The sequence below is a fragment of the Calonectris borealis genome, chromosome 19 (genome assembly GCF_964195595.1).
Source record: "Calonectris borealis chromosome 19, bCalBor7.hap1.2, whole genome shotgun sequence".
Classification (NCBI taxonomy): Eukaryota; Metazoa; Chordata; class Aves; order Procellariiformes; family Procellariidae; genus Calonectris; species Calonectris borealis.
Genome location: NC_134330.1, coordinates 4,504,487 through 4,531,181, shown reverse-complemented (window position 1 = coordinate 4,531,181; position 26,695 = coordinate 4,504,487). Strand labels below are relative to the sequence as shown.

Here is a 26,695-nt window from a genome sequence, read left to right as displayed (position 1 = left end):
CCGCTCTTCAGTTCTGCTCAAATTAAATGTTTTCCTATCAGATGTGGGCTGCGGAGGATCCAGCCTGTCAGCCTGCATGTGCGTCAGGAGGAGAGGAGGCAGCTTGTGCTCCGAGCCGGGCGCGCGCGCCAGCCATATGCTGCTTTGCCCTCAAATAAAATGCTCAGCTCGCAGTCGGTTGGACGACTTAGCCGGGGAAATTGCAAAGAGCAACGGTGCCGGCGCGGGGCGACCAGGGCGATAAGAGGAAGAAAACAGGAGGAAGCGAGGGGGCCGGGTCGTGAGGTTGGGCTGGCCCGGGTCCCTCACCCCGGTGCTTTGGCTGCGGAGCTCCTCGGGGGAACAAAGAGCAGCCCTCCGCTGGTGGCCGCTTTGCCAGAAAACCCCATGGAGAGGATTTCCTTCCACTTCGGCTCCAAAGCTTTTGCCGTTGTTTCGTGGGTGGGAAGAACAAAAGCCCAGGGTTGCAAGCTGGCTCCTGCCAGGGTCTCCCCTGCCTCGCCACCGGCTGCGGGGCGATGCCGGCGGCTGCAAGCCAGAGCATGCTGTGCCGGTCTCCCACCATGGAGCCGCAGCAAGGAGACGATGGAGGTGACAAGCAGGACTTTTGATTTGATTTGTTTATTTTTTGCTCGCACTGAGTCATATTGCTGGAACGTGACTGGCGGGGGGAGCATCCGCAGCAGGCGCTGCCAGACCCAAGTGCTGGGGGAAACTGGTCCTAAGGTTGATTTTAACTGGGCTTTCTCCCACCATAGGCAGCGTGGGGCAGAGAGGAGCGATAACACAGTAGCCCGGCTGCCCACCGGTCCGTGTGTGCCAGCAGCCCCGGTGCCCTGTGCTGTCAGTCTCAGCCATTCACATCAATCTTGTTTATTGCAATTCCAAATCCTCCCTCCTCAGCTCATTAATGTTCTCAGAGCAGACATCTCTCTCACCATTGTATTTTGTAATTAGATTTTGATTTGCTTTCAGGGAGAAACAGCAGCACAATAGACGTTAATTTATCCCAAGCCTCGCTCGGTCTCCTCTGTGTCGCAAGGTCAGACCTTGGCGTGCACCATCTGCCCTCGACGCCTCCCCCACTATTCGGCTGTGTGTCGTTCCCCCACTGCATCCCCTTTCGTTTAAGGGGGTTCCCTTATGTGTGAAGGGAAAGGAGCGGCGAGGGAGGGCTGGAAGAGGAGCCTTTGCTCGAGCTGAGCTTGAATCGCAGGGACAGGCGTGACCTGGATTTAAATCGACAGGGCGAGGGAGCAGCCTGTTCTGCAGCCCCGTGCCTGCTGTCTGCAGAGCCTGGGTGGCCCCTGGTGCTTGTAAACCCTTTAAGGCACGATGTAAAAGCCGCAATTTAACATGGCGAATGAGTGAGGACAGAGAGGTCCCACGCAGCGCCGGACTGTGGGAGCGAAGTGGCTGTCTCGCCAGCCCGGAGCCGGTCTGCACAGCGGAGCTGGAGGCAGAGCTGGGAAATGGGCTCTACCAGTCCCTGTGGCCCTGGACGCTTTACCACCCAACGCTGCTTGAGAGTTCCTCAGACAGACTTCATGTTTCAGCCTATCTCTGGAACAAGAGACCGGCAAGAGCCAAGCTCGTGTCTATAATGGAAACCCGGCTGCGCTCCCGCATGGGCACTCATGGGGCTGCTGGAAACCGGGGTCTTTCCAACGCCTCACCAGAGGAATTGCCCAGACCCTGGGGATCTTGCCTCCAAGGGTGGATTTTTAGACGAAAAGTGGCTTTGCATTTCATTTAGCAGAAAGTAGCAGCCATCCACATTGGGAACGTGTTTATTATTGCTGAGGGATCTGCTTTTGAGTTTTTAAACCCGCTTTGTCTGGCTGTGGCTGGTCAGGGTGGAAGCGTGGGCTGCAAGATGAGCAGAGGCAGTGTCTGCACTGCGGCTGGCACGGGCAGGTGCCTCTGAAACCTCCGCGTCTCCCGGGTGGAGGCAGCTCCGTATCCTATGGAGGATGGAGGTGTGAGAACTTTTATCGTCCAGGTTTACGTAATAGCAGAGAAATGCAGCCCCCAACAAGGGTGGGAGGACCACTTTCTCACCAGCCAGGGCTTATTTCACTGCAAGCAGTTGTGCTTTATCTTTGCCAGCGTTAACCGCTGCAGCTCAGGATTTATGTTAGTAAGTGAATGCAACTAAGGTCTGATAAATCAATCAGCACAACCAAAAATAGCGGCCGGCAGCCGTTGGAGGTAGGGGATCCCTTCCCCACCAGTACCCGCAGAGCAGGAGAGGATTTCATCCGCCCCGGCCAGGTGCCAGCCCTGCGCAGAAGAAGCCGTGGGCTGCTGGGGAGACCTCTCGTCTGACACCTTTATCTGGAAAAATTACTGCGGCTGCCTGCAAACTTCTCTCCAATGTGCCTCTTGGCCAGGCATTTCCCAGTCACCAGGGTGGGGGAAATAACCGAGCCAGCCACCAGTGCGGAGAGCGGCTTTGTGACCGATGCTGCGTGCTGCTGCATGGCCTGACATCTTGGGATCGCCTCAGACCTCAAATAATAAGCAATCGTCTTAAAGCCTCTCGTGGCCGGTCATGGATGGAGTCGCAGAGGGAGCCCAGGCTGCGGTTTCCAGGTCCTCCAGGACAGAGTGGTGATGCTTTGCGTAGGGATAAGGTTACCGGAGGAATCTGGTGACTCTGGTTTTTCCACTGGACTGCTGTACTTAACCACCTGCACAGGAGCCAGAGAGGTTTCTGTGAAGCTGATCAGCCTGTACGACGTCTTGCGAGGGGGTGTATTTCCTCGCTCCTTCTCCAGCGGGCGTCCTGGGGTGAGTATTGAGTTTAGCAGGCGTGCAGCCTGAACCAGGAGCGAAGGGCGCTCCAAGAGGATCAGCTGCTTTTGGGCTGAATAGTCCGTAGATTATTTCCACATCTGTGTTAGCTTTGGCTTGATCCCACAGATTTGCAGCAGCTGTTGGGAAGCGGAGCAGAGATCCCCTTTTTAAATGGATGATCAAATCCTCAGAGTGTGGAGTATGTTATTTCTATGTCATCCTCTTCACGGCAGGAAAAACAGCTTTTAAAAGTTGCTGAGGCAGCACTCTGCCCTGCTGCCTGAGCTATCATCCTGCGGTTTCAGAGCAAGTCATAATTTGCTTTCCACATCCCACGCCCAGCCCGACACAGGATCCTTTGCGAGGTGCGGGTTGGGCAGGTACTTGTACAAGTGATGCCTTTTGTCTCCTGGGCTCCCCTTCCTGCCTGGACCACAACCAGCGGGCGTACGCCGAGCGGGACCGAGGAGGAGCTCGTCTCCTTTCCAGAGCCTGTGCGTGTGGAAACCCTCGGCATTTAACCCTGAGAAAAACTATACGGTGCAATAGTTTGCCACAAGACAGTTAGATCATCCGGGTGATCAGAGGCTTTAGGTGGAGATCGGATATCTGCTGGAAACTGCAGTTCAGCTGCGAAACAGTGGTGTGGTGTGGGAATCCCATAGTGAGCTATCTTATCCAAAAAGCCCAGCTAAAATGAGCCAGGCCTATTTCCTATAAAGGTTCTGCTCTTTCAGGTCAGACCTGCAGTAAAAGGAGCCATCAGGCTTCCTTCAGAAGTGTCTGACAGGCTTTGGAAAGCCAAGCCTGGCTGAAGGGGGCCGGGGCGGTGGGAATGGTGGTAGACCCCGGCACTTGTCCTGCAGTGTATGAGTTTCTCGTTCCCCATCAGCTTTCCCAGTGCACAGGGGAATCAAACCAAACTGCTCCCACTTTACACAGCCCATTTGTGTACTTTCCGATACAGACAGTGAAATTAATATGGTTAGTGCGTCGAGACCGCTAATTTGCAATTCCAGCCTTTTATAACGGGCTGAAAATGGCAACCCAGTTCCAGTCTTCTTACATGCAATTGTCATGTTTGTTCATCCGTGTCGTGTGATGGGTTTCAGTGATAACCCAGGCAGCAAATATGTTGCACATAGTAAGCTCTGCTCAGCGTGTATGAAGTTCTGAACGTTTGGCATGACCTGGGATGGCTGGGTGGTGGTGTCTGGGAGCTGCATGATGCATGCAGCTTTTGCAAAGATGCCAGGTAAAACCTGGCAGTTCTGGTTGCTTTTTCGCCAAAGGTGTGCCTGAGTGTGACGTGAAGTTCATTGGGTTCCAGTCTCAGAGCCTGGTGATGGACACACTCCCCCAGCGTTGATCTTCTTTGATGCTTTTTGACCCTTTCGACACACACCTAGCTTCAGGCTTGCTTGAGGCATTCTCACGGGGACCCTCAATGATGAGTTAGAAGGGGCAACCCTCCATTTCATGGGGCAGAGTGTCTGGATTGCAGATTACCTCTTCCACAGATGTCTGGGCAGCCAAGTCTCTGCAAAGGCAGTTTGGGCCCAGTGGGGCCTGGTGGCATACACGTCCTGAGAAGACGCAGGGCTCGTTGGTGAGAGCTGCCAGGTCTGCTGGACCCTGTAGACTGCCTGGAGCCAGCCGTGCTCCCGTGCTTCCAGCGAGAGCGGGTTTGGTTTGGTCTTACCCCCTTATCTGGGCGTCCCAGCCCGGTCCCGCTGAGCACAGTGAGTGGATGCAGCCTCTTGGCTCTGAAGCGCAGACCCTGCCGCTTCCCCAGCCAAGCAAAACTGCCAGGACCCGCCGTAGTGCCCCGAGGGGAGCGCTGCCCATATACAAAGGGCTTGGCAAAACGAAGTGTAGTGTAAGCAACTATTTAACGAGAACGATCCAATTGCTAGTTGTAATTTCCTCATTGTTTGCAACACTCTTTTAAATGCCTGTGATCCTTATAAAGAGCTTTTCCCCAGTCTTTAAACTTCACAGAAGTGGGTTTTACCTTCTGTGGTTTGAACGCGCTCATTGTGAGGGGGCTGGTTTGCATTTAGTATGATTTTTTTTTTCTTTTTCATGCCCAAGGCCATTTGGTTTGTGAATCAGCATTATGAATGAGTCTGCTTGTCCCAAGAAATATGTCTGTTGGAAATCGAAGGTGGGCAGGACACAAAGCGAGGCCTTTCTCTGGGTCCTGGTGGATGGAGGTTAATAAAGTCTTCCTAGATGAGTGTTAACGCTTTCCTTCAGACCCAAGAGGGGTTTGCTAACACCCCATTGCAAGCAGGCTGGCTCATGTCCCTCATTCAGGTGTATCTTTTGTAAAAAGGCATTGGAAGGAATATTTAATAAAAATATTAAAACCTGGATGTGCCATTAATACTTGGATGTGGATGTGGCTTTCTCCCTCAGCTAGATCTCTGGTGAGCGAACCGAGGGATTTGGTTTGCTCTGCCTGAATGTTACATCCCTTTCCTGCCCTCGTTTCCCTGGTCCCCAGATCATTCCCATCTCGGGAAATGGGATTGCCTCTATTCGGAAATCGGGGACGGTGACCCTCAGAGTTGTGGCCTCTTTCTCTGGGAAAGCATCTGGGTCCGGTTTCCATGTGAGATACTGATGGAAGCAGCAGCATGTTGTGTGAGGGTTTCTCCGGCTCTCATGCTCGAACACGCGCTGGCGCTGGGTGGGATTCTCGGTCCCCTCCTGCCTTTCTCCAGTTGCTGGGTTTTATTCTCCAAACCCAAGCAAGTTGTAAACACCCGGAGCCTGAGGGGCTTTGCGGAGCAGAGCTTAGGGGAAGGTGGTGATTCATTTCCTTCCCCTCTGGCTCTCGGCTATGGTTTGGCTTTTGTTTAGCAGTTTGATAATTCAGCGCTGGGCTGTTTAGGTTGAAATGCTTGGAGAAATGTAAGTAAACGTGGTGATGGCAGCAGCTCCTCCATGCATGGCGGGGAGACCGGCTCCTCTGGCCGCAGCCAGCCCACACCTGCAGGCTGGGCCGTGCCAGCAGCTGTCGTCGTCTCGTTCCTCCCCATCCCGGCGAGCTTCTGTACGTGGGTTAAGCTCCAAATTATCCTGTGCCAGAAGCATATGCTGAGAAATGTCAACTCAAGACCGTGTGACACCCAGAGCACTCAGTCACCGGTGTTGTACGGAGCTGAGCTCACTGCAAAATGTAATGACCAGCAGACAGCAACATCTAGACCAGGCCGCCCAAAACGTGGCCATCGCAGCCTGCACGGCTTCTGTCCGTAGCCGGCGGGGACCGCTGTGAGGCTGGCAGCGCGGGATAGATGAGCTGGGCTACGCGGCCCCCAGGCTGATGTCAAACCTGTTAATCAGCTCCCGGGAACAAATCCGGGAAGCCCCAGTTGCAGAAGAATTGTGTTTCTGTGTTGGCCTTGTTTTCTGCGTGGCTGTGTCTTGGCAGGGGTTGCTGGTTTGTTTAATGAACATTGAAATGGGAGGGGAGGAAGCAGCCAGGGAATTACTACAAATTGCTTCAGAGCAGTGGCATTAAAAGTATTTGTGCTTACTGTGTCTTCTATACAAAGACCTCAAAGTATGGTAAATATTATCCCCATTTTACTTGCAAAGAGGGAAATGCATTAGGAGGAGAAGCTTTACCTGCGCTCACGGGCAAGCCCGCAACAGGCGTAAGACAAACACTGGTCTCACCCGCGGTACCGAGGGGATGGGGTTGACAGGCCCTGTCTCTGCGGGCACTGGAGGTCCAGGTTTGCCCAGCAGCTCTGGAGAGATGCCTTCACATGCCTTCATACGTGTTGCTGAAGCACCAACTCTGTTTCTGTGCTTAGCTCTGACCTCTGGTCTGAAAGATGCTAATGCCGCCAAATCTTCCTCTTCACGCTGCCAAGTTTACCTTTCTCCTCTCCCCTCCCGATCTCTTTTACAGCTGAAGCTGTGGAACAAGTACAGAGTCTCCAACATTCCTTCCCTGATATTTATCGATGCCTCCACCGGGAAGGTGGTTTGCAGGAATGGCCTCCTGGTAATCCGAGATGACCCAGAAGGTAAGACCTGGAGTCCCGTGTGCCATAGAAACAGGGGCACACGGCTGCCTTTTCATTTCAGTTCATTTTTAATTGCCTTGGGGTGGGGGGAGGAAGGAAACAAACAACTATTGTCATACTTAATTAATCAAGGCACTGTATTATTTTCAGCATAAAATTTTCTGCATCATTCCTGCCAGATCTTGTGTTTTGGTTTTGCTTGTTGAAAAGAACAAAGATTTTCCCTCCAGGATTTTTGTCTGAAGTGCTAATGAGGAAAAAGTTAGACTAACTGAAGCATTAAGTTTGGATTTTTCCCTGATGGAGGCACATGGACAGACAGACCGAGGGCCCAGACTTGCCATACCTTGGGAGCAGAATCCTTCCAAAATACTGAGTGGACTTTATCGCTGACATCACACTCTGTTAGGATAACAAATTCCCCATTATTTACAAATGCAACAGAAAAATGCTACCGTTCTCCATTTCTGAGGTTTACTGTACTGGGGGTTGATGTTAAATCCATCTTCTTCCAATTTGCAAAAACCAAAATGAGCAAAACATGTGCCCTTACTCGCAGACTCTGCAGACCCATCGTTCAACTGCTAGGCTGTCCGTGCACACCTATTACCGACCCATCGTTTCTTCATGCAGTAGATACTGGGCGCGGTGACTTGAGTCTTTAATGCAGGTGGCAGGAACTGTGCAGCGAGTACACGTTGTGACCTGAGCCATCTGTGACGTTTCCTCCTCTCTGGCTGAATACATGGATTGATTGCTCTGGGAGCTGGCAGCAAATGATTCAGAGCATGTGGTTTGTGTGTACGCACACATGCTTGCTTTGGGGTGCAGAGGGTTAGTCTAAGTTTAGTTTATATGTAGGTTTTTTTATATATATATAAAAACCATCTTTTACATCTCTATAGATAAGGTTTTATAAATAAATAAATATATGTGTATATATATACAAATATATGGTTAGTATCAGTATAAGGCAAATAGCCTGACTGCATTCCTGAGCACCTCGCCCTCTGTTGTTAAAACAAACGCTGTTGATAAGGAAAAGATGCCTCATCAGGCACAAAACCCGAGCAGGCTTTGTCAAGCCGAAGGTGCTGCCACTCGACTCAGCGAGGGTGCAGCCTACCTGTGAGAAAGAGGTGGCCCTGGCTCCGGTGCAGAGCTTGGCTTCCCTGGCTCCCCCGTATCTTTGCAGAAGGTGGGGTGGTTTTTTGGGCGGAACTTTTTGAAACTGTAAATGCTGCATGTACATCTTGCTGTTTTGTGTCTTCTTTCCACCCTCATCCCGACCCCTCTCCAGGTCTGGAGTTCCCCTGGGGGCCAAAACCCTTCAGTGAAGTTGTGGCTGGGCCTCTGCTAAGGAACAACGGCCAGACGCTAGACAGCAATGCCCTGGAGGGCTCGCACGTTGGGGTCTATTTCTCTGCGCACTGGGTGAGTAGTAGGCGCTTTGCAGAGCAATTAGAGCGAGCTTGGGGGGTGATCTGGGGATTCCTCTGCAGCTCTTGCTGCAGAGCTCTGTGGGAGAGTAAAGACCTCTGGCTGGTCGGTGTAGAAGCAGTTAGGATGCTCCGGTCATTCTGGAAGAAGCTGCAGCATTGCAGTGGTTTGTCATCCTCAGCTGGCCCTTCAGAAGGAGAAGAGTGGTCAGATTTTGAAAATGGAAGAGGTTTTGTTGGCAACTTGTGGGCCATAAGCCGCTGCTGCCCAGCACTCCAGCAAAGATGAGGTCACACCTGTCTTTTCATGGTCACTAAGTCATCTGGACCTGCTGGGTGTGGGTCTGGCCCTGTGGAGGAGATGATGTCCTTATGCATGTGTTGTGTTTTGCAGTGCCCACCATGCCGAAGCCTCACAAGGGTCCTGGTGGAGTCCTACCGGAAAATCAAGGAGGCGGGCCAGAAGTTTGAGATACTCTTCGTTAGTGCAGACAGGTAAGGAAGCGCTAACACCCTGTGCAGGCAGAGCTGGCTGCCCCCAAGCTGGGAAGCTATGAGCATTGCTGGTTTGATTTCAGGAGGAAATTTGATTTGGGGTAGAGCAGGTTGGCTCTGGTATCAGAAAGGCTGCCTGAGTCCTTTGCCTTCTGCCCAGCGGCGAAGTGCAAAGGGGAGTTAGCGAGGGCAGCGGTGGGCTGAGAGCAGGCTCCGTCCGAGGAGCAGCTCTGTATTTCGCTTTGTGGCTCGTGGGTCTGAGGTGAAGGATGCTCGAGCTGCTGCTGTCACCATGGGTTGACATTCAGATGCCTCGGAGAGTTTGAAATATTTTATTGGGAAAAAATGCACCGCAGAGCCCTTCTTGAGGACCTGGGGGCTTTACATTTGGTCTAGCTCTCTAGGGTTGTGTCTGCCAGCAGCCCTTACCGGTGGACTTTGGTGGAAGGGATAAAGGGCTTTGCAGGCCAGGTTTTTCATGAGAAGAGGAAAGAGCCTGGCAGATGAAGGGGCTGTACTCTGGATCCCATGCCCTGTTCCCCTTGCACAGGTCAGAGGACTCCTTCAAACAGTATTTCAGCGAGATGCCCTGGGTAGCTGTGCCGTACGCCGATGAGGCCAGACGGTCGCGCCTGAATCGACTCTATGGGATACAAGGTAGGAAAGGCCGCAATGGTGCACAGCTCTCCTTTCTGCTCCTTTTGTTGAATATATGTAATGTCTCCTCTTGTTTAACTGAAACAAGAAAACAGCAAAGCAAAGCACAGTGCCCCGGGCAGAGCCGCTTCATGTTTCTGCTCTCCACAAACTCACATTCCTACCACCTGCCAGGCAGGCTGTTAGTTGAAACAGGACTTCCATAAACAACCTAATTCTTCCTGGAAACTTGGAAGCTGTTTTTGGCTTGGATGTTTTTTGCCTAATTACTGATTTATTTATTTTGCTTTTTCTTGAAGGTTTAAATTTCATTTTCTTGCTGTTTTATGTAATGCAAAGGCAGGCCATCATTCTCTGCAGAGGCTGAGGAAGATGGCATCTGGTTTATGTTAGTGACATGAATTACAGACGAGTGCGTGTTTGATGTAAACCATGGCTTTGCTTTTACTGTACATGCCAGTGCCAGAATTCCAGCAGCCCCGGCTGCTCGGAGGGGCAGGGGAGAGGCTCTGTCTGTCTGGGTGGCTTCAAAGAGTCACGAAGACAATAAAAGCTCGCAGCAGCCCTCCTGGGGACTGGCACCTTGTTCCTGCAGGGGACAAACTGCAGCACAGAGATGTGCAAGATGACTAGCTTGCAAGGAGTCTTCTCTATGTCCATATAGTTTCTCCCTGGGGTTAAAGGGTCTTGCTGCAACGTTTCTTATCCATTTCCATGCGGCATCGGTGAGGTGGGCACAGGCTGGCAGAGGGTTAATGCAATCTGCAGGGGAGGAGAGGAGCGTTGCCAGAGGTGGCCAAGGGCCTGGGGAGAGTGGCAAGAGAAATAATCCATCCTTGGGGTCCTCTCCGAACACCCCCTCTGGCGTGAGCTCAGGTGCTGTCGCTGAGCTCTGTTCCCTGACCTTAAACCAAGAATAACCATTCGCCTGCTTTAAATAGCCATCAGTTTGCTGCTTAATTACCTTCCCGTGAGGCAAGAGCTTTCCAAATTCATCCATCTTTTCCCCGGCCCGCTCACAAACCTCTCCAGTGCTGATTTCGGCTGAGCACTGCAGGACTGCTGCCAGTTTCACTGGGACTTTCTGTAAATAAGGTGTCCAGACGTGGATACTTGAGCACCAGGCATGCTGTAGCCAGGGAAACAGTGACAACAGCTTTCCCTCTAACTCTAGCCGCTGGCTCCTTAAATGTCTCTCTTCATTGTGTGCTGACCTGAAAATGTAAATATTTGCTGTTCCCCTGCACCCTGACCCCCTTCTTCTGCCAGGGAAGCTCCCATATTACCCCTGCATTTCAGCTGCTCTCCCGGGGATGCTGACCTTGGGATTTGGGCATGTTTGAGTGCAAACCCTTCTGCTTATCTATCCTGGTTTTCCTGTAAAGTGGGAACCTCTCCACAAGGATGAACTGCGATCCCACAAAGCGGCGTTGAAATGCGGAGGCAGGCCAATTTGCACCCTGCACGGGAAGCGTCGCCATCCCACCTCCCGTCCCACCCGGGTGCTGCACAGGCTTTGCAAGGCTGGGCTGGGCTCGTGTTTCCCCACCGCGGTCCAGGGTGGACGCCGGGGCACCGGGAGACGAGGGAGAGGGCTGGAGGTGAACCCTCAGGCCGCTCCCCAGGGGCTGTGGATGGTTGTTGTGGATGGTCGCTCCCCTGCACAGGCAGCGATTTGGGATCCTCCCCGATGATTTTGGGGCTGCTTCGCCTGAGCGCAGCGGACACCTGGCTGTTTGCAGTCAGGCTTTCACAGCAGGCTGCTGCACCGGCTGTAGAGAAAGCTTTCTGCAAACAGAGCTAGATATCATGGGCTCAGCTCATCGCCACCGGTGGTTATTCCACCTAAACAAAAAATTGGATCAATGCAATCTGATCTGCCTTTCCCCAAATGCGTGCTGCCGAGCATCTTTGAAGCCCTCTGTAACTGCATCTCTGGGTGCTCCCTTCGGAGCCGCAGCTATGCACCAGCGTGTAGCCCGTTCAGTGTCCAGGTTACCATCCTGCGGTGCCTTGGTTGTGAGCGCAGCGTGCGTGCGGGGTGGTTTTTCCGCTGGTTTTTGTAAGGCCGGGAGCTGAAACAACAGAAGCAGCTTGTCTTCCCCAACTGCTTTAAGTTCCTGAGAGGTGGAAAGTAGCAAGAGAGTCAAATCTCTTGTTGTTTTAGTCCTGTGTTGGCCCCTACAGCATTCAAAAACTCAGTGTAAAATGTAAGTTGAGTTATTGGCCTTTATTTGGGTTACTTGAATGCCTCTATTCATAACCCATGCGCAGTCAGTGGGCTGTACTGTACCCACCTATATTAAATTGCTTCTGGGTGCAGCACTATCTTGAGAGAGAGTCATGTCTTGTGTCGTGGCTGCTTCGAAATAATTCTCCGTTGTGCGTGCTGCTCCCAGTCTGCGTGGTCCTGCCTTAGGTGAAATCCCCTGATGTTAGCTCTCCTTCCGATGGGATGGGGAGCAGAGACAAATGTTACGCTCGGGTGGGAATTGCCCCTTTTTGCTGCATATCTTAGGAGAGCTTTTGGGTTCCTGAATATTCCCTGTGGACTCCATGGTGGCAATTTGGGATTTGCAGTCCCTTGGGGGAACTTCCAAAAACTCTTATTTCCCCCTTCCCCATGCTTTAGCCCAGACACCCGCAAGTCACTCTCGCAGCCCGGCTGGTGGCAGCAGCCTGGAAGTCACTGTTACGGGAGGTTTCTCCTACCAGGTTTCTGGAGCTTTCTTTTGAAAAGATGAAAAAACAGCAATAAAACCCGCCACCCATCCTGCGGTTGGCGTATTCTGAGTGTTTGCTTCACGTCGATTTTGATTACTCACCCAACAGACTTAATGCAGATTAGATTTCCATGTCGGATATGGGTTTTAATATATAAATAAGTAAATGTATTGCCAGGTTCGGTATCAAATCATTTGGCCTCTGTCTTTTCGTAAAATGCTAGCCCCGTGGGAAACGAATCCATTTTGTAATGCATAAAATCAAACTGAGCCCATCTATGCTAATTCTATCCCAGCTTATACAATATTCATCGCAGAGTGTCTGATCTGTGATTCTTCTTGATAAGTAAATTCTGGTGTTATGACTCATGGTAATTACCAAAGCCCCCAAAAGGCACAAAAATAGCAAATAGTGGCTGGGATGAGCAGGGACGGGGGAGATCGGTGGGGGAAGTATTGGGGTTAGCGGGTGTGAATAGGGTTAAGGACGGTCCTGCTGGTCTGCGTCCCATGCAGTAACAAGGTTCGCCTGGGAAGACAAGGCTGATCCTACGGGATGCCGCCGTGAGCCCAGTCAGGCCGTGCCCTGACCCTGGGGACCCAGCCAGGGGTGCACGGGAAGGAGCTGAGGCAGCGACGCTCGGGACCGGGGGGCAGCCGGGGCAGCCGGGTCGTGGCAGCCTCAGCCTTCACCAGGCAGGTCCGGGAAGGAAACCAGAGCCTCGTGGTGGTGAGAAACCCCTGATGCCAGGTGAAAGGTGCAGGATTGACCCGAGCATGTCACGCACCTGCTAACAGACTGAAAACCCAGCCCCAAGTTTTCTGATGCGTTACTTACATTTCCCAAACGTGCTAAACCCAGGACGAATTCTCTTAAAGACTCTTTGTTTTCTGACTCAGTTTTGTATTTGCAGTTGGAGGTTTTAGTGGCTGGGTGCTTTGGTGTGTGGGGGTCCGCATACGCAAATCGGGTAAAGCCTGAATGCTTTGAATAGTGGATGAAGTCCCTGGTAGCTGTGGGATCACACTCACAACGATCTGTGTCTAAATTGGGCCCTTAATTTTCCCAGATCAGCAAAGTTCATTTGAAATCCCTGCCTTGGTATGTGGCGTTGTTCAGGCTGACTGGCGGCAGGGGTACCGAGCTGAACCCACGTTTCTCGTCTGTCCCTCATGTATAATGCAGGTCTGGAGAGGATGGAAAAGCAGGCTTTTGGGACAGGGTTGGGAATCATAAATAGATAAAGATCTGAATCGTGTGGATGCTGATCACCGTGTGCTTCTCCTGGCTTCAGGAGTAGTTTGTGCCTTGCAGGGTAGGGCCAGAGTGAGATTTCCCAATTCCTTCCAGTCTATTTAACCCATCCCTGCCCTAGAGCTATTTTGAATACCAGCAGGTAATGAATAAGCCTTTTTGTGATACAAAATGGTTTTCTTGGCATACCTTTAGGATTTGCAAGCCCAGCCATCGGGCTCGTTCCTGCGCTGCTGCTCTTGCACCAGCCAGGAGCATGCAGCCCTGGCGCACGGGCAGGAATGTGAGCGGCGCTGCGGGGCTGGAATGAGGGGAATGCGGCCGCTCGCCCAGACCTGCAGGCAGGCGTGAGACAGACAGACGGCCGTGTATTTCCTAGAGAAACGCCTAGAATTCAGAGAGCTTGTGAGTAACCCACTGTTGTACAAAGATGAGAGCGCAGTGCCAGGAGTCAGGCAGGGGCAAGCACGCTGGGTCTCCCCTGCTCGGAGAATGGCTCTGCCGGGTATTTCTAACAAATGAGCTTTAAAATGAACCTTTGGGTGAGGGCAGGAGGATTTGAGTTGCCTCGGTTTGCCTGTTGTGATTCAGAGGATGTTGCTGGGTGAAGGAGGAGATGCTGGATAGCGAGTGGATTGAAGCCCAGGTGGTGAGAAGCAGACAGCAGCACCTGGCACTAACAGTGGTCACTTGATCCGTCTCTTGGGTCCTGATCCCAAATTCTCCTCTCTTCCTTCCTTATGGGATGTTTCTTTGTCTCCTTGATGAGAGAGGAATGGTGTGCTTTCCAGATGAAGTCACCAACATGAGCCGCTCCTGTTGACTGTCCCGTGACCGTTCTGTGGCCAGAAAACCTCATCGGTGCTTTATCAGATGGGACGGTCACCAGCTGGTGTCCACCCTGCCTCACTGCCGGCCCGGCTGGGTGGAATTTGGGGTAAATCTCTGCTGCAAGCACATTTGCCTCCCTCTTGCAAGGGCAGCGGCCAAGCAAGGTGGATGCCAAGTTCGTTTGCAAGTGTTGGTGCGGCTTAGCCGTGTGACAAAGTCTGCTGGCGTTAGTGTGTATGATCCCACTCCATCTCCACTTGCAGAGGCATGCGCTTTCTTTTGGGTATTCCCGAGGGCCTCCATGTCCCCGAGCACTAAATCACCATCATTGGTGCTGGTCCGGGGGCCTTTACTCCACCGGTGGTGTCAGGTGCCTGCCTTGCCGGGCTTGGGTGGCGCGAAACAGCGTCCAAACCAGGTAATAATGTCCGTGACTCGTTAGACGCATCCCTGTGCTCCGGAAATGGCTGGGCAGTTAGTGCCGAGGAGGGGCGTGGGAGCTTATGGAGGAGTTCATGGCTGCAAAATATATGGCGTTCCTTCTGGGAAGGAACACACCCTGCTTCCTGGCTGCCATTGTCTGCAGTCCGCCCTGCAAAAAGGTTTGCGTGTGTTCCTGTGAACCGGGGACTGGGCTCTTCCAGCAGCAGCCACGTCTCAGCACCGGGGCGATGGTGCCTGCGGGGCAGCACTGCTCCGCCTCGCGCGCAGGAGGCACGTCTGCCTGGCCCTTTGCAAGGGGGTCCCTGCGCGGTATGGTGGGGTTTGCATCCGGGAGCATCAGCGTCAGGCAGCGGTGACCCCTGCCTGCACTCGGGCAGGGAGAGGCAGGCAATGCCAGAGCCCGTCTCCCAGCTTCCTGCTCTGGCTGCCGAATTACGGCGCTCTGCTGGGACGGAAACGGGATCCAGGGATCCCGATTCCCACACCGTGCGTGAGCTGTGGAGAGGCAGCGTGCTCGCTGGGCTCCTGCCAGAGCCGGAGGCGATAGAAAAAGGCCTTTTTCCCCACGCCCGGCCTCAAGCCAGTTCACGCTTTGGCTGATCCCCCCTGTTTTTCTTCTGTCACAGGCATCCCGACTCTCATCGTCCTGGACTCCAAGGGAGACGTGATCACGCGGCAGGGGCGGGTGGAGGTGCTGAACGACATCGAATGCCGCGAGTTCCCCTGGCATCCCAAGCCCGTGCTGGAGCTGACGGACTCCAACGCCGTGCAGCTGAATGAGGGCCCCTGCCTCGTTCTCTTTGTAGGTATGGAGCATCGCTGCTTTGAAAGCAGAGCCTGTGCTCGGGAAGGGGGCCGGGCTACCTGCCAGCTCCGCTGGAGCTGGCCACGGGGCTGAGAACCTGCCTCCAGTGGTGGCAGCATCCATGGGAAGGGACATCAGCCCGTTTCCATCACAAGGAGCAGAGCTATGGGGTCTGGAGAGACCATGGGGAGACAGAGGTCCCCGTGGAGTCCCCTCGAGGGATTCAAGGGCGCTAACAGACCTGGAGCCTTGTCCGTACCAGAGAAACAGGCTGCTGCAGCTCGCAGGGGTTTTCTAGAGCCTGCCTGTGCCTGCGGGTCTCCGCAGCTCCAGCGCAGCCACCCCAGGGATGCGATGGAGTAGCGATTTGCAGTGGAGAGGATTTGTCGTATCAAAGACGGTTCAGTGGCAGCTGTGGAGAGGAATGCTGATTAGGTGTTGGGGAGTACGAGAAGTACACTGTCATGGCCGGTGGTGGTGGAGACAGGAAAGGCCTTTCTGGAGCAGGGACTTCAGGCACACGTCACATTCCAGAGGAGGCAGAGGAAGCATCTCTGGGAGGGATTGGAGCTCTGTGCTGGAAACCACAGCTCAGGGCTTGAACCCCTGAGCTGAACAGGGCTGTGAGAGTCAGAGGAGCCTCTTGCAAGTTCTGCTGGTCCTTGGGTATTCCCCTCCGTGAGGCGCTGGTTGCAGGACAGGGCAGGCTTTTCCTCAAAGCTCCTGTCCCTCTTCCACTGCTAATCCACATGTGAAGCTCCACCGCGGTCAGAAACAGCCCTAGAGCTCATCCAGAGCACAGTTGACTCCTTCCTCATCGCCTCCCTGCCAGCAACGGACAGTTAAATCAGGTGAGGGCCGTGGCTGGGATGAGCCGCGCTGCAGGGCGGGGGGCGGCAGGAGGGTGCGCACAGCATCCCGGGGAATGAGCCAAGGGGTCCTGGGCTCTCGGCGGGGAGGCTCGACCGCCCTTCTCAGAGTGCGTCTGTCCCTCGAGTGCTCTGTGGAGCGGCGGTGGAGGTTTTGCTGAAGAGCCCCCCTTGCTCCCAGCCTGCAGGGGTTGTGCAGGGGGCCTGGCCTAGGGCAGGGCTCGTGTCCTGCTTCCTCGCATGCCCTTTGTGAGCAGCACACCCTTCTCTGCAGCGCTGATAACATGGCTCCCGCTCTTTCCCTTCTTTCCTTTCAGATTTCCTTTTGACCCTGATTATTTATTCAGCAGAGCCCAGCAGGGGATGTGAGCACAGAGCCAAAAATACTCTTCTTGCATGGGGAGGACCGGCTGGCCACGCCAAGCGTGATTGATTGGGGCCGGCGCTGCAGGCCTCTGGAAAGAGTTATTTTTATCTTGCTCTGAGCAAAGTTTTTCTGTCACCTTGCTGCAAACAGCTCATTGGGAGAGCGCTATCCGGCGGGCGGCTGGGGCTCTCGCTCAGTGCTTGAGGGGGTGCGTGGCCTCAGCGAAATCTTCCAGTGATGTGCTGGGGTGGAGAAGAAGCTGGTGCTGCGCCGAGGCAGGCACCGGGGCCGGGGGCTCCTGGCCAGCCCACGTCCTGCTGGGAGACCCCCCCAGCAGACTGGTGCCTGCGCTGCGCAGGCAGCAGCACGCCCAGGAGAAGGCAGGCTTAGCCAGAGCCAGTTGTGAGTAAATCCCGACCGTTCTACATCCGTCCCCGGAGGGGTTAGGGCTAGGTTAGCCAGAGTCTGCAGGGCTGCCTGGAGTGCCGCCAGCAGCGGTTGTTTGTAGAAAAATCAATCCCTGCAGACACCCCACAACTCTACGTATTTATCACTGTCATGCACGCAGGACAGACCCTGAAATCCAGTGTGCAGTGTCTCTGGCATCTCCTGCTTTGCTTGGAGAAGCCAGAGAGGACAGGGATGCGTGGAGCAAGGGCAGAGAGCGCTTCGGGCATGGGCATCGCCTGTCCCAGCCGGGGGCTGGACCGGTCGTGTCGGGTGGTTACATTGGGGACCACGAGAGCTGCACGCGACCGGGAGACCAGGGCCTTCTCTTCTGCCTTCTTACGATTTTTTTTTAACGCTAAAAGTTGTCCCCGAATTGAGATCGTTTCATCTCAATGCTGCTCAAGGACGCAGTCTTTCCTCTTTTCAACTCCGTATTTGAACTTCAGTGGTGGCTGGCGTTTGATTGATGTTGCCATCTCTTTCTACTCTACCTCTGTTAAATCAAAGCTGCCTTCACAGCGCTGCTGCCACCAAGACTCGAGCCGAAAAGCTGCCGAGCAGCCCTCCCGAGGCGGAGGGGTGGTGGGTGGCGGGCAGGGGTGGCAGGCAGCCTCAGATCAGCGCATTCGTTTGGTCTTCAAAACATCCTGACACTTCTCAAACTGCAAAGCGGCTTTTTTGCGCCTGTTTGTCCCTGAGCTTCAGCAGCGACACCAGGGAGTGAGCGATGAAGTATTTGGGGAGCAGGAGCTGCTCTTCTGTTACATGTTTCCCTGTCTCACATGAAAAGCCCATTTCAGCTGCTCCCTAATTGCTACAGAGCCGCGTGGCTTTGAAGTTCGTGCTGCGCATCCAGGCTCTGGTTTCCTGCGTGGTGGTGCTGTGGGATAGAGCTGCCGGCGCCCGGCCGGTTTGCATCTGTTTGATCCTAACCTCCTTTTTGCCTTGCCTCTTCTGTTTTGTCTCCCCACCTCTGTGCCCTGCAGATTCAGAGGATGACGGGGAGTCAGAGGCAGCGAAACAACTGATTCAGCCCATAGCTGAAAAAATCATCGCCAAGTACAAAGCCAAAGAGGAGGAGGCACCGTTGCTCTTCTTCGTGGCGGGCGAGGTAAGCAGGAGGAGAGCACAGGGCTGCATCCTGCTGTGTCTTCGTACGAGGACTGAGCTGGGTTGGGTACCACTGTTGCCACTTTTCAGGTGGGTAAACTGAGGCACGGAGCTACTGCAGCTAGTCAGGAACTGCGGAGCAAAGTCAGACCCAAGTCCTGGCTCAGTCCCCTACACTCATTACTTCTGGCAAAAGGGTCCCAGCTGCGTGTGCTCAGAGGTGGAAAAGCCTGATGGCGGGTGAGGGAGCTGCTGGGGACGGGCAGGAAGGGGCTGGGGGAGGTGGGAAGGAGCCGCCAGCTGCCCCCTTGAATCCTGAGGCTGCGTGGGCAGGCAAGCTGGCTGGGCAGGGGGAGAGGAGCAGGGGTTTGGGTTTCAGCCCGGCCCAGCCGGTGCTGCCCTCCCCACCTTTCTTCCCACCCCGGCAGGAGGGCAGGGACTGGTGCTCCAGCGTCTTTCCTAAGGGGTGCATGCGGGAGGTAGCCCCGATCCTGCGGACTGGGGCTGTTTCTGTGCCGTGCAAGTGATGCCGGACAAAACCACCCCAGGAGCGGGCAGGGGCTGCTCGGGGAGCAGCGGGGCGGCATGGAACTGTGCTCCCGCTGCTGGCTGCAGCAGGAGCGTCCCAGCTCCATCTGCCCGGCCCTGGGGCGCAGCTGGGCATGTCACTGCAGCGCTCACCCGTCCCCCTGTGAAAGGAGGGCTGTTTCCTGAGCTGGCCACCCTGCTGGTGGCTGGGATGGGACTGGGGGCATGTGCAGGCTGCGGTGCTCAGAGCCAGGGATCTGCTGGAGGAAAAGGGAAATGGGGAAACAGGGCTTCTGGCCTTTGCCCTGCTGCAGGCTTTAGACGAGGAAGGTTTTGTGCAAGGGTCGAAAAAGCTCCCAGCCCCCCCCCAGGCCTGCGGTTCACCTCCGTAGGCGCTGCCTGGGCAGATGGCAGCTGCTGCGCGGCCGTGCGCCTGCTCCGTCCCTCCACGCTCACGTCACAGCCGCAGTGTGCTGCAAGCGGGGCCCCCCGGAGCCGCCCTGTGCACAAAAGGGTCCCCACTGCCGCACCCTGGCCCCCCCTTCCAGGCAAGCCCCCACCGCCGCCTCCCACAGCCCCGTCGGCCCCCTCTGGGCAGGCGCTCCCACTCCCGCCGCCGTAACGGGTCTCCGAGCATCCCAGCTCAGCCCCGCACCCCTGAATAAGCCCCTTGTTGGAAAGGCTATTTTGGGAGGGTCCAGGACCTGCCCCCCTCCCCCAGAGCCTGTGAAGCATTTTCCTCCCGCTTGCTGGCTGTAGCTGAAACATTGCCGCTATTCATCTGGCTCCCGACGTCCCTGCGGCGGCCGGGCCGAAGAATGGGGAGCGTCCGGCACGTCCCATTCATCCGTCACCTCAATAGCTGGGAGCGCTGGCCCCAGGTCTCCGCCGGCCCCCATGCACAAAGCAGCTCGGCCACGGCCGGAGCAGGCACCTCCCATTCCTCTGCCGGCGCCGTCTGGGTCAGTTTTGCATTGATTAAAAAGGTTTTCGGTCTCTTTGCGGCGATGGGATAAAGGACGAGGCATACCCGACACCTGGGCTCCGAGCGGGCCTGGGAGGTGGGAAGGGTGGAGGGCGGCCGAGCGTCCCAGCCCCGAGGCGGCGGGCCCAGCCCCACTCGCCCGTCCCCGCCACGTGGTCCGGCTGCGCCAGAAACCCCTGCAATGGAAGGGGAGGCGCGACAGGAGTTACCCTGCCAGCCGCCGCCGCACGCTGCAGAGCCACCGGCCGCTAGCCGGATTGATTGATTTCTATTGCTGCCCTTGGAAAGGGGATCGGAGGAATGGCCCGTTTCGGATGCCGCGTGTTGCGGGCTTGGCCGGGAGCGGGAGATGAATCGCCCCAGAGCTGGCTTTTGCATTGCACAGCCTTGGCAGAGATAAATTCGTTCTTCCCCTTTGCCCAGAGCTGTGCTGTGCCTGGCCGAAGGGGAGGCAGCCCGCTGCCCCGGGGAGCAGCTCGCTGCTAGGGAGCCCTGCGGCTTTTGCACTTGGAGCTGCCGGTGGGGTTTTGGCGTTGGCTCAAAGCACGGGCCTTCGTCCCGTTCCCATTTTCTGGTTTGCTCCAGTTCCCTTCGGCGTCTGCCCCGATGAGCGGCGAGGCCGCGGCTGTGCTGGCAGAGGGCTGGCGAGTCCCCACATTCAGCACTTGTCCCCAGCTCCTGAGCTGCGGATGCCGAAACCGCTCCTGCCCCAGAGGCTGCGGGGTGGCCTGGGGCAGGGGGTCGGTCTGGGGGTGCTGGGAGCTGTGTCCTGCATGGGAAGGGTTGGAGGAGTGCATGGTCCCATCCCAGCCTGGGATAAATCAGCCCGGTTTGGTTTTGATGCAAACCACGGGCAGAGCAGGCAGCAAGGCGGGTGCTGCCTGCTGCGCTCGTGGTTCTGCAATGCTGGTGCATGGCCCAAACCCTTGGGAGATACTTGTGGGCTAGAGCACGGTGTGGAAGCAGCAAACTGCTCCTCGTGTCCTGGCTCTGCTGACGACTCCTCTCTCCCTCTCGTTTTGGCCCCCAGGACGACATGACCGACTCCCTGCGGGATTACACCAACCTGCCCGAGGCTGCGCCCCTGCTCACCATCCTGGACATGTCGGCCCGGGCCAAGTACGTGATGGATGTGGAGGAGATCACGCCCGAGATCGTGGAAGCCTTTGTCAGCGACTTTCTAGCAGACAAGCTAAAACCCGAGCCCATCTAAGGGGGCTTCTGTGCCAACAGACATTATTTAAAACTAGGTCTCTCTTCCGCCGCTCATGGATTCTCCAGCGTGTCCTCACGCCCGACCCAGTATCCAACCTTCTTGTGGTGCCTTGTTTTACGCAGTGAATCCTTCTCCTAAGCAAACTCCTTGAGATGCACTTTCAGCAGGGAGTCGTTGGCGTTTGGAGACTTCGCTTGTGCTTCATGGTGATATATTCTCTAATAACCAGGCCAGAACTGTTACCGTATCGTTATTTTATACACGGCACTAGCTAGCAGGCAAATCTTTTTGCATGGTGTTCTTCCCAACGTATGCATCAGGCAGTGGATGGGGTTCTTGGGGCTCTTTTCTTCTCCTTCTCCCCCTTCTTTCCTTTCCTACCACCCGTGCTGACTAAGTGACTTTAAGGAAGCAATAAGGAAACGGTCCCCTTTGCCCCTCGCCTGTCCTTTCCCACGCGAGTGCCCTGACGAGGCCGAGACAAAGTCTTAACTGCTGACAACCTCTGAAAGACCACGGTGCAGCCGAGCTCTTCCTCCTGGGGCTGAGACCCGTCCGGGTGGGTTTCCCACCTCCCACCCCAAGCACCGACAGCCTTAGGCGGCGCTGGCTGTGCATGTCGGGGGGTCACCTGCCTGCGGGCGGTGGATGTTCCCTCCCTCCCTCTCTGAGCCAGGAGGAGGACCACCACCGGGCTGCCCTCACTTCTCTCATCTCTCCCTTGTGCTCTCCCCGTCCCCTCTCGTCCCTTCTCTCTGGTATGAATTGTCCTCTCCCTTCTATGTTAGTTGATTGAGCTGTTTTTCGTAGGTGTGTCCCAAACCCAACATTAATGGTGCTGTTCTTTAAAAAATAACCAAAAAAAACCAAACAGAAAAAAAATCCCTCCCTAACCCAAGCAGCACAGCCGAGCCCTTGAAAAGTGACATTGTAAAAACTGTACATGGTGATTGGAACTTTGTAATAAAACTGTTATAATAACGTCGTCCCCGGAGGTGCCAATTGCTGCGTCCCGCCGTCGGGGAGAGGGCGCCCACCTGGGACCTGCGCGGCCGGAGGAGCCCCCTACCAGACCCCAAGGGGTAGGTGTCAGTGCCAGCAGCTCCCAGCGCTGCGGCGGCTGTGCGGGGATCGCGTGTTCCCCCCCGTGGCTATCGCTGCACCTCACTCGGGGATGGTGGGGGGAGCACGGCCTCGCTGCGCCCACCCACCCCATGGGCTCTGCTCACAGCCCCCCCAGCCGAGGGTCCCCCCCGGCGCTTGCCGGACACAGCAGCGGCTGCGATGGTTTCCGCCAGCGTTCCTGGGAGGGTGGTGTCCCGGAGGCGCGCACGGTGCGTGCTGAATAGCGGGTGTTGTGCAAGCCACCGCTTTTCCCTTTCAGCTCGTTAGTCAGCGATGGCAGGATTACGGCCTCTCCCCTTTTATCGCTGCTGCAGTAACCCACCCTGGCAGGAGCTGGGAAAAGCCGCCAGCTCAGCAAGGCAGGAACCGTATAAATCCACCCTGTGTTTTGCACGTTTCAGAGGCTCTCGTGTTCGGCGGTGATTAACGGACTTGTGAGCTGCTGGAGGAGCGGCAGCGTTGCCCACCGAGCCGGGGAGGGCAGGAGCAGCTGGAGGGGGCTGCGTGTGGCTGGGCCAGGGGCAGGAGCTGGCCCAAGCCGAGTGTGATGGCAACAGCACAGCAGTGTTGGGAGCCGCGGCTTGCTGCGCCTCCCCCGGCGCTGGGCTTCAAGCAACCCACCCTAAATTAACCCTAAATTAACTCATATCCCCTTTACTGGAGGTTTTTGAGGAAATAGCCTTTTCAGCGAGTTACCCACCGCAGGGTTAAGGGCTCCTGCAGTCAGCTCTGCGGGGCTGCACTCAAGCTGCGTGGAAGCGGCTGAGCCGCAGCCTTGCCTCCAGCCCCCACTGCCACCCAGCGCGCACGCTGCCTGCGCTCAGCGGGTGCCTGCTGGTTTGGGGGCAATCGCGATGGGTTTGTGGTTTGGAAGACCGCGGGGTCTGTAGCATTTGGTCACGCAGCAGTGGCTGATGTTTTTAGAAAGGGAGAACCCGTATTCCCCTCCAGACGTTGTGGTTCGGGCTCCTAGCGAGGCAGTGAGCTCTGCACTGCCACAGCCGCTCTGGTAGCTGTTCGGTAGGAACTGGAGTGAAGCAGCGATTTTCTCCTTGAGAACTGAGTCGCTTGGGGTCAATTTGATGAGACTGGGGCTGGAACTGGGCTCTGGAGATGGAATTGCTCAGCTGGAATGGTTTCGGGCTCGAGGCAACGCCGCTGTCTGACAGCGCGCTGCACACCCCGCCCGGGCAGCCCTGCGCACCGCTCGGATACCAGGACTGGGGCATGGAAGAGGCTGAATCTCCGGGTGTTTCTCGAGCAGACAATATAGATGATTTCAGCGTGGTAACGGGAAGCCGGAGCCGGCAGAGCGGGCTGGCAGTAAGTAGCTGGTTGTGCGACTCGCAGCCAGCGCTGTCGCAGGAGCCGTCCACCAACACACAGCTGCCAGCGATGCAGAGAGCATTGTGCAGCCTGGGCAGGAGCCGCCAGCACGACCAGGGCTGTGTGGCACATCCCAGATCCATGGAGGTGGGTTGCTGCGAGCCGGCTTGTTGCCCTTGGAGAGGCATGGACAGCCCCCAGGGTCTCCTTGCCCGGGGCCCAGCACCCGTTCCCCTCCGAGGGATGGCCACAGCGAGCGGCAGTGCCCACAGCTCCTTTCCCACCCTTCGCCTCCCTCATTCATAATTCATCCGCGCCGAGGCCCAGCTGCCGGAGCGAGCGGTGCCCAGGCGGCTGCGCGGGGACAGACACTGCCACCTCCCGGCAGCGGCGCGGTCACGAGTGCCGGAGCTCCGACATCCCACGCCGCAGCCAGCCCACGGGCCAGCCTGGCGTGCAGCAGGCACCCGCGGCAGGGTTGGTGTGCTGCTCTCATCGCTTGTAAGAGCACAGGGTTTGGGTAAGCACAGGCAGGACCTATTAAGGTGGCCGCTATTTGGCCTTTCTGACCCCAAAATCACTAGCAGCAGCCAGGCCGCCCAGCCCGGGGTTGCAAGGGGAAGGACACACATTGTCAGCAGCATCCTGGCCGGGCTGGCACAAACGCTGCCATGGCAGCTGCACCCTGACCCCGCAGGGAGGGATCCAAGCCCCCCCAGATCTGCCGGGTGGGCCCAGAGGGGCCCTGCCCGGGGCTGCCAATAGGAGGGAGTGAGAAAAGCCGGGCAGCGGGGAGCTGGCTGCCCGCAAGACGAGGACCCCCACCCATCACCATGCAGCCAGCGCGCCCGCGGGTTCACCCGGGAGTCACCCACTCATCCAGACACAGCTCCAACACTGCCAGAGCTGTTCAGTACCCATTTACTGCAAACAAACAGCCCAAGCTGCCGTTTTATTAACTCTACAGCATGCCAAAGGGAAGAGATGCTTCTTCAGCAGCCAAACCTCAGCAGTTTAGCCCACTACAGGGAACGTCTGCCTTTCGTCTTCCTGCTTGTGCCTCAGCAGCAACTGTCTCTTCCCCTCAAACAGCACAACGCCAGCAGCGATGGCGGAGTTCAAGCTGTCCACGCCTGGCACCACGGGAATGACCAGTCTCTTCCCCCCGGTGCTGGCCGCGAGGTGAAGCGCGTCTGGACTCAGACCGTAGGTCTCTCCGCCGATCACCACTGCCACTGGAGTCTCTGTCCAGTTCTCGTAGTAATACTGCGCGGCCAGCTCTGGGACACAGACACCCGCCGCTCCCTCCTCATCCCTGCGCTCAGGAGCAGCCTTGGGTTTGGATTTCACAGGAGCTTTCGGGGTGCCAGGAGCAGAGCCAGCCCCGCCGGCTCCCCTGGACACGGACGTGGTCTCAGCCTGAGCGTCCGGGTCTTTGTTGTCAGCCACGCAGACCTGGACGCCAGCGGGAAGGTGGCTGGGAACAGATTCCCAGTCCAGGTTGGCGACGATAGGCAGACGGAAGTGAGCTCCCATGCCTGCACGGAGCACCTTCGGCTCCCACGGATCCACACAGCCTGAGACGGAAGGGAGGAAAACAGCGACACTGCAGCGGCTCCCACAAAGACGGATTCAGCAGCCGCTGCTTCCCACAGCAAATCACGTCTGGGCCGGGCACTGCTTACAAACTCTTGGGAACAACATCTTCACGCACCTCTTATTCCTTGCCCTACCCCCAAATTACTCAAACTAAACTTTTTTCCCCAGGGAAAGGCTCTTACCTGTGGTGAGCAGCACTTTCTCACAGCCTGCTCCTGCTGCAGATCTCAGAATAGTCCCCAGGTTTCCCGGATCTCGGATATTGTCGCAGATGAGGAGCAGCGGCAAGGAGCTGGTTAGCTGAGCGGCAGGGTAAGACATCTTGGCGTGGTTGGGCTTGGAAAAGATCCCTGAGGAGACAAAGTGCTGACAGGCTTCTGACTGACACACCCCAAGGAGAGGGCTGTCTCACATGTAGTTGGCCCAAATTTCACTAAAGAGGTGCTGGAGAAAGCATTAGGAAAAGCACTGCTCAAGAGAAGTCTGAGAAGAGTTTGTCACTTGACAAGGAGAACTATTTCCCAGCTGGAGCCATGTGCTATTAAAAATGAGCGTTATCACCTTCAGTGTACTCTGGGAGCCACCTTCACAGTTATCACAGTAGGCCAAATCAAAGGGAATTCTCTCAAATTTTGCCACTCTTGACACACTGCCAGAATGTCTAGGGGAAGGTTATGAAGAGAGAGTCATTATCCACTTATTAAGTGTGAAATAAGTTTTCCTTTGAGCAGTGTTATGACTGTTTCTAAGGCAACTTACCTATAAGCCCCTGAGGAGTTACGAGGTCAGACCAGCTCTTAATGTCTTCAAATTTCACCTTAACTAAGTTGGCTCGTTTTAGCTCCGCCTCAGGCAGCTCCTTCAGGTGCCCCACAGTGCTGAAGAAGAGAGTCTGCAGCACAGCTCCTGCCTGCAGGGCGTCCTTGATCAGCCTGTGACCCTCCAGCAGAACCTTCCCGTGATGATCCCGAAACTTCTTCGACTTGGCGATAGTCACCACTTTTCTGCGGAGAAGTTAATCGGAGAAAACGGCTGTGACGCTGACAACACCTTCTTGTCTGGCGTTCGCCAGCCACTGAGAACTTCACTCGGGAGTCCCCCGGGTGTCTTTGGACCGGCTGTAGCTGCCATTGCGGCATCAGTCCCTACCCAGAACCCCTCAGGTGTCGGAATTTGCCTCAAATTCTGCAGCTGCCACACGGGGCAGCTCGGGGCGGTTCCGCTGGGGGCTCAGAGCGGGGCAGCCCCAAGGCGCGCCCCGAGCCCGGCCGGGCCCGCCCGCCCCGCGGTGGGGCCCAGCTCCCTCCCGCAGCGGCGATGCCCGCGGGCCGCGCCTCACCCCAGCCTCCTGTCACCGGGCGCCGCCTTCTCGTACCACAGCCCCGGCCCGGCCGAGCTCCGCTCCACGGCTGGCGGCGGCGGGGGGGGCTCCCGGGGGCTCTGCTGCGCCTCGGCCGCCGCGGCCCGCTCCTTCTGCGGCGGCAGCACCCGCACGGGGCTCCGCCGCAGCGCCCGCACCCCGCGCCGCCCCGCCGCCGCCTCGCCCGGCCCGCCGGGCCGCAGCAACGAACGGCCCAGGCCCGGCGCCAGCCTCCTCAGCGCCGCCATCTTTCGCCGTCACCGCCG

General features: G+C 56.2%; 2 protein-coding genes across 4 annotated transcripts in view; one reads left to right on the top strand and one right to left on the bottom strand.

Annotated features, from left to right (window-relative positions):
• NXN (nucleoredoxin) overlaps positions 1 to 22,004 on the top strand; it is a 53,457-nt gene extending 31,453 nt beyond the window's left edge. Inside the window, exons 2-8 of the mRNA XM_075168515.1 lie at positions 6,728 to 6,845; positions 8,146 to 8,279; positions 8,679 to 8,779; positions 9,330 to 9,436; positions 15,316 to 15,495; positions 18,167 to 18,291; positions 20,834 to 22,004. Coding sequence (XP_075024616.1) covers positions 6,728 to 6,845; positions 8,146 to 8,279; positions 8,679 to 8,779; positions 9,330 to 9,436; positions 15,316 to 15,495; positions 18,167 to 18,291; positions 20,834 to 21,016 — 948 coding nt within the window. The 3' untranslated portion in view covers positions 21,017 to 22,004. The remainder of the gene's footprint in view (positions 1 to 6,727; positions 6,846 to 8,145; positions 8,280 to 8,678; positions 8,780 to 9,329; positions 9,437 to 15,315; positions 15,496 to 18,166; positions 18,292 to 20,833) is intronic.
• A 2,405-nt stretch (positions 22,005 to 24,409) lies between these two features.
• On the bottom strand, positions 24,410 to 26,692 carry MRM3 (mitochondrial rRNA methyltransferase 3). Of its 3 annotated transcripts, none has more exons than XM_075168509.1 (4): positions 26,409 to 26,692; positions 25,829 to 26,073; positions 25,252 to 25,419; positions 24,410 to 25,047 (listed from the first exon to the last, which is right to left on the bottom strand). In XM_075168509.1, the coding sequence occupies exons 1-4, from the start codon at positions 26,675 to 26,677 to the stop codon at positions 24,485 to 24,487; spliced, it is 1,245 nt and encodes a 414-aa protein (XP_075024610.1). In that variant the 5' UTR covers positions 26,678 to 26,692; the 3' UTR covers positions 24,410 to 24,484. The 3 variants fall into 3 exon arrangements, with proteins under 3 accessions (XP_075024610.1, XP_075024611.1, XP_075024613.1); XM_075168510.1 differs by having other exon boundaries at positions 26,445 to 26,672; XM_075168512.1 differs by lacking the exons at positions 25,829 to 26,073; positions 26,409 to 26,692 and adding an exon at positions 25,631 to 25,701.
• Between the last annotated feature and the right edge of the window lie 3 nt (positions 26,693 to 26,695).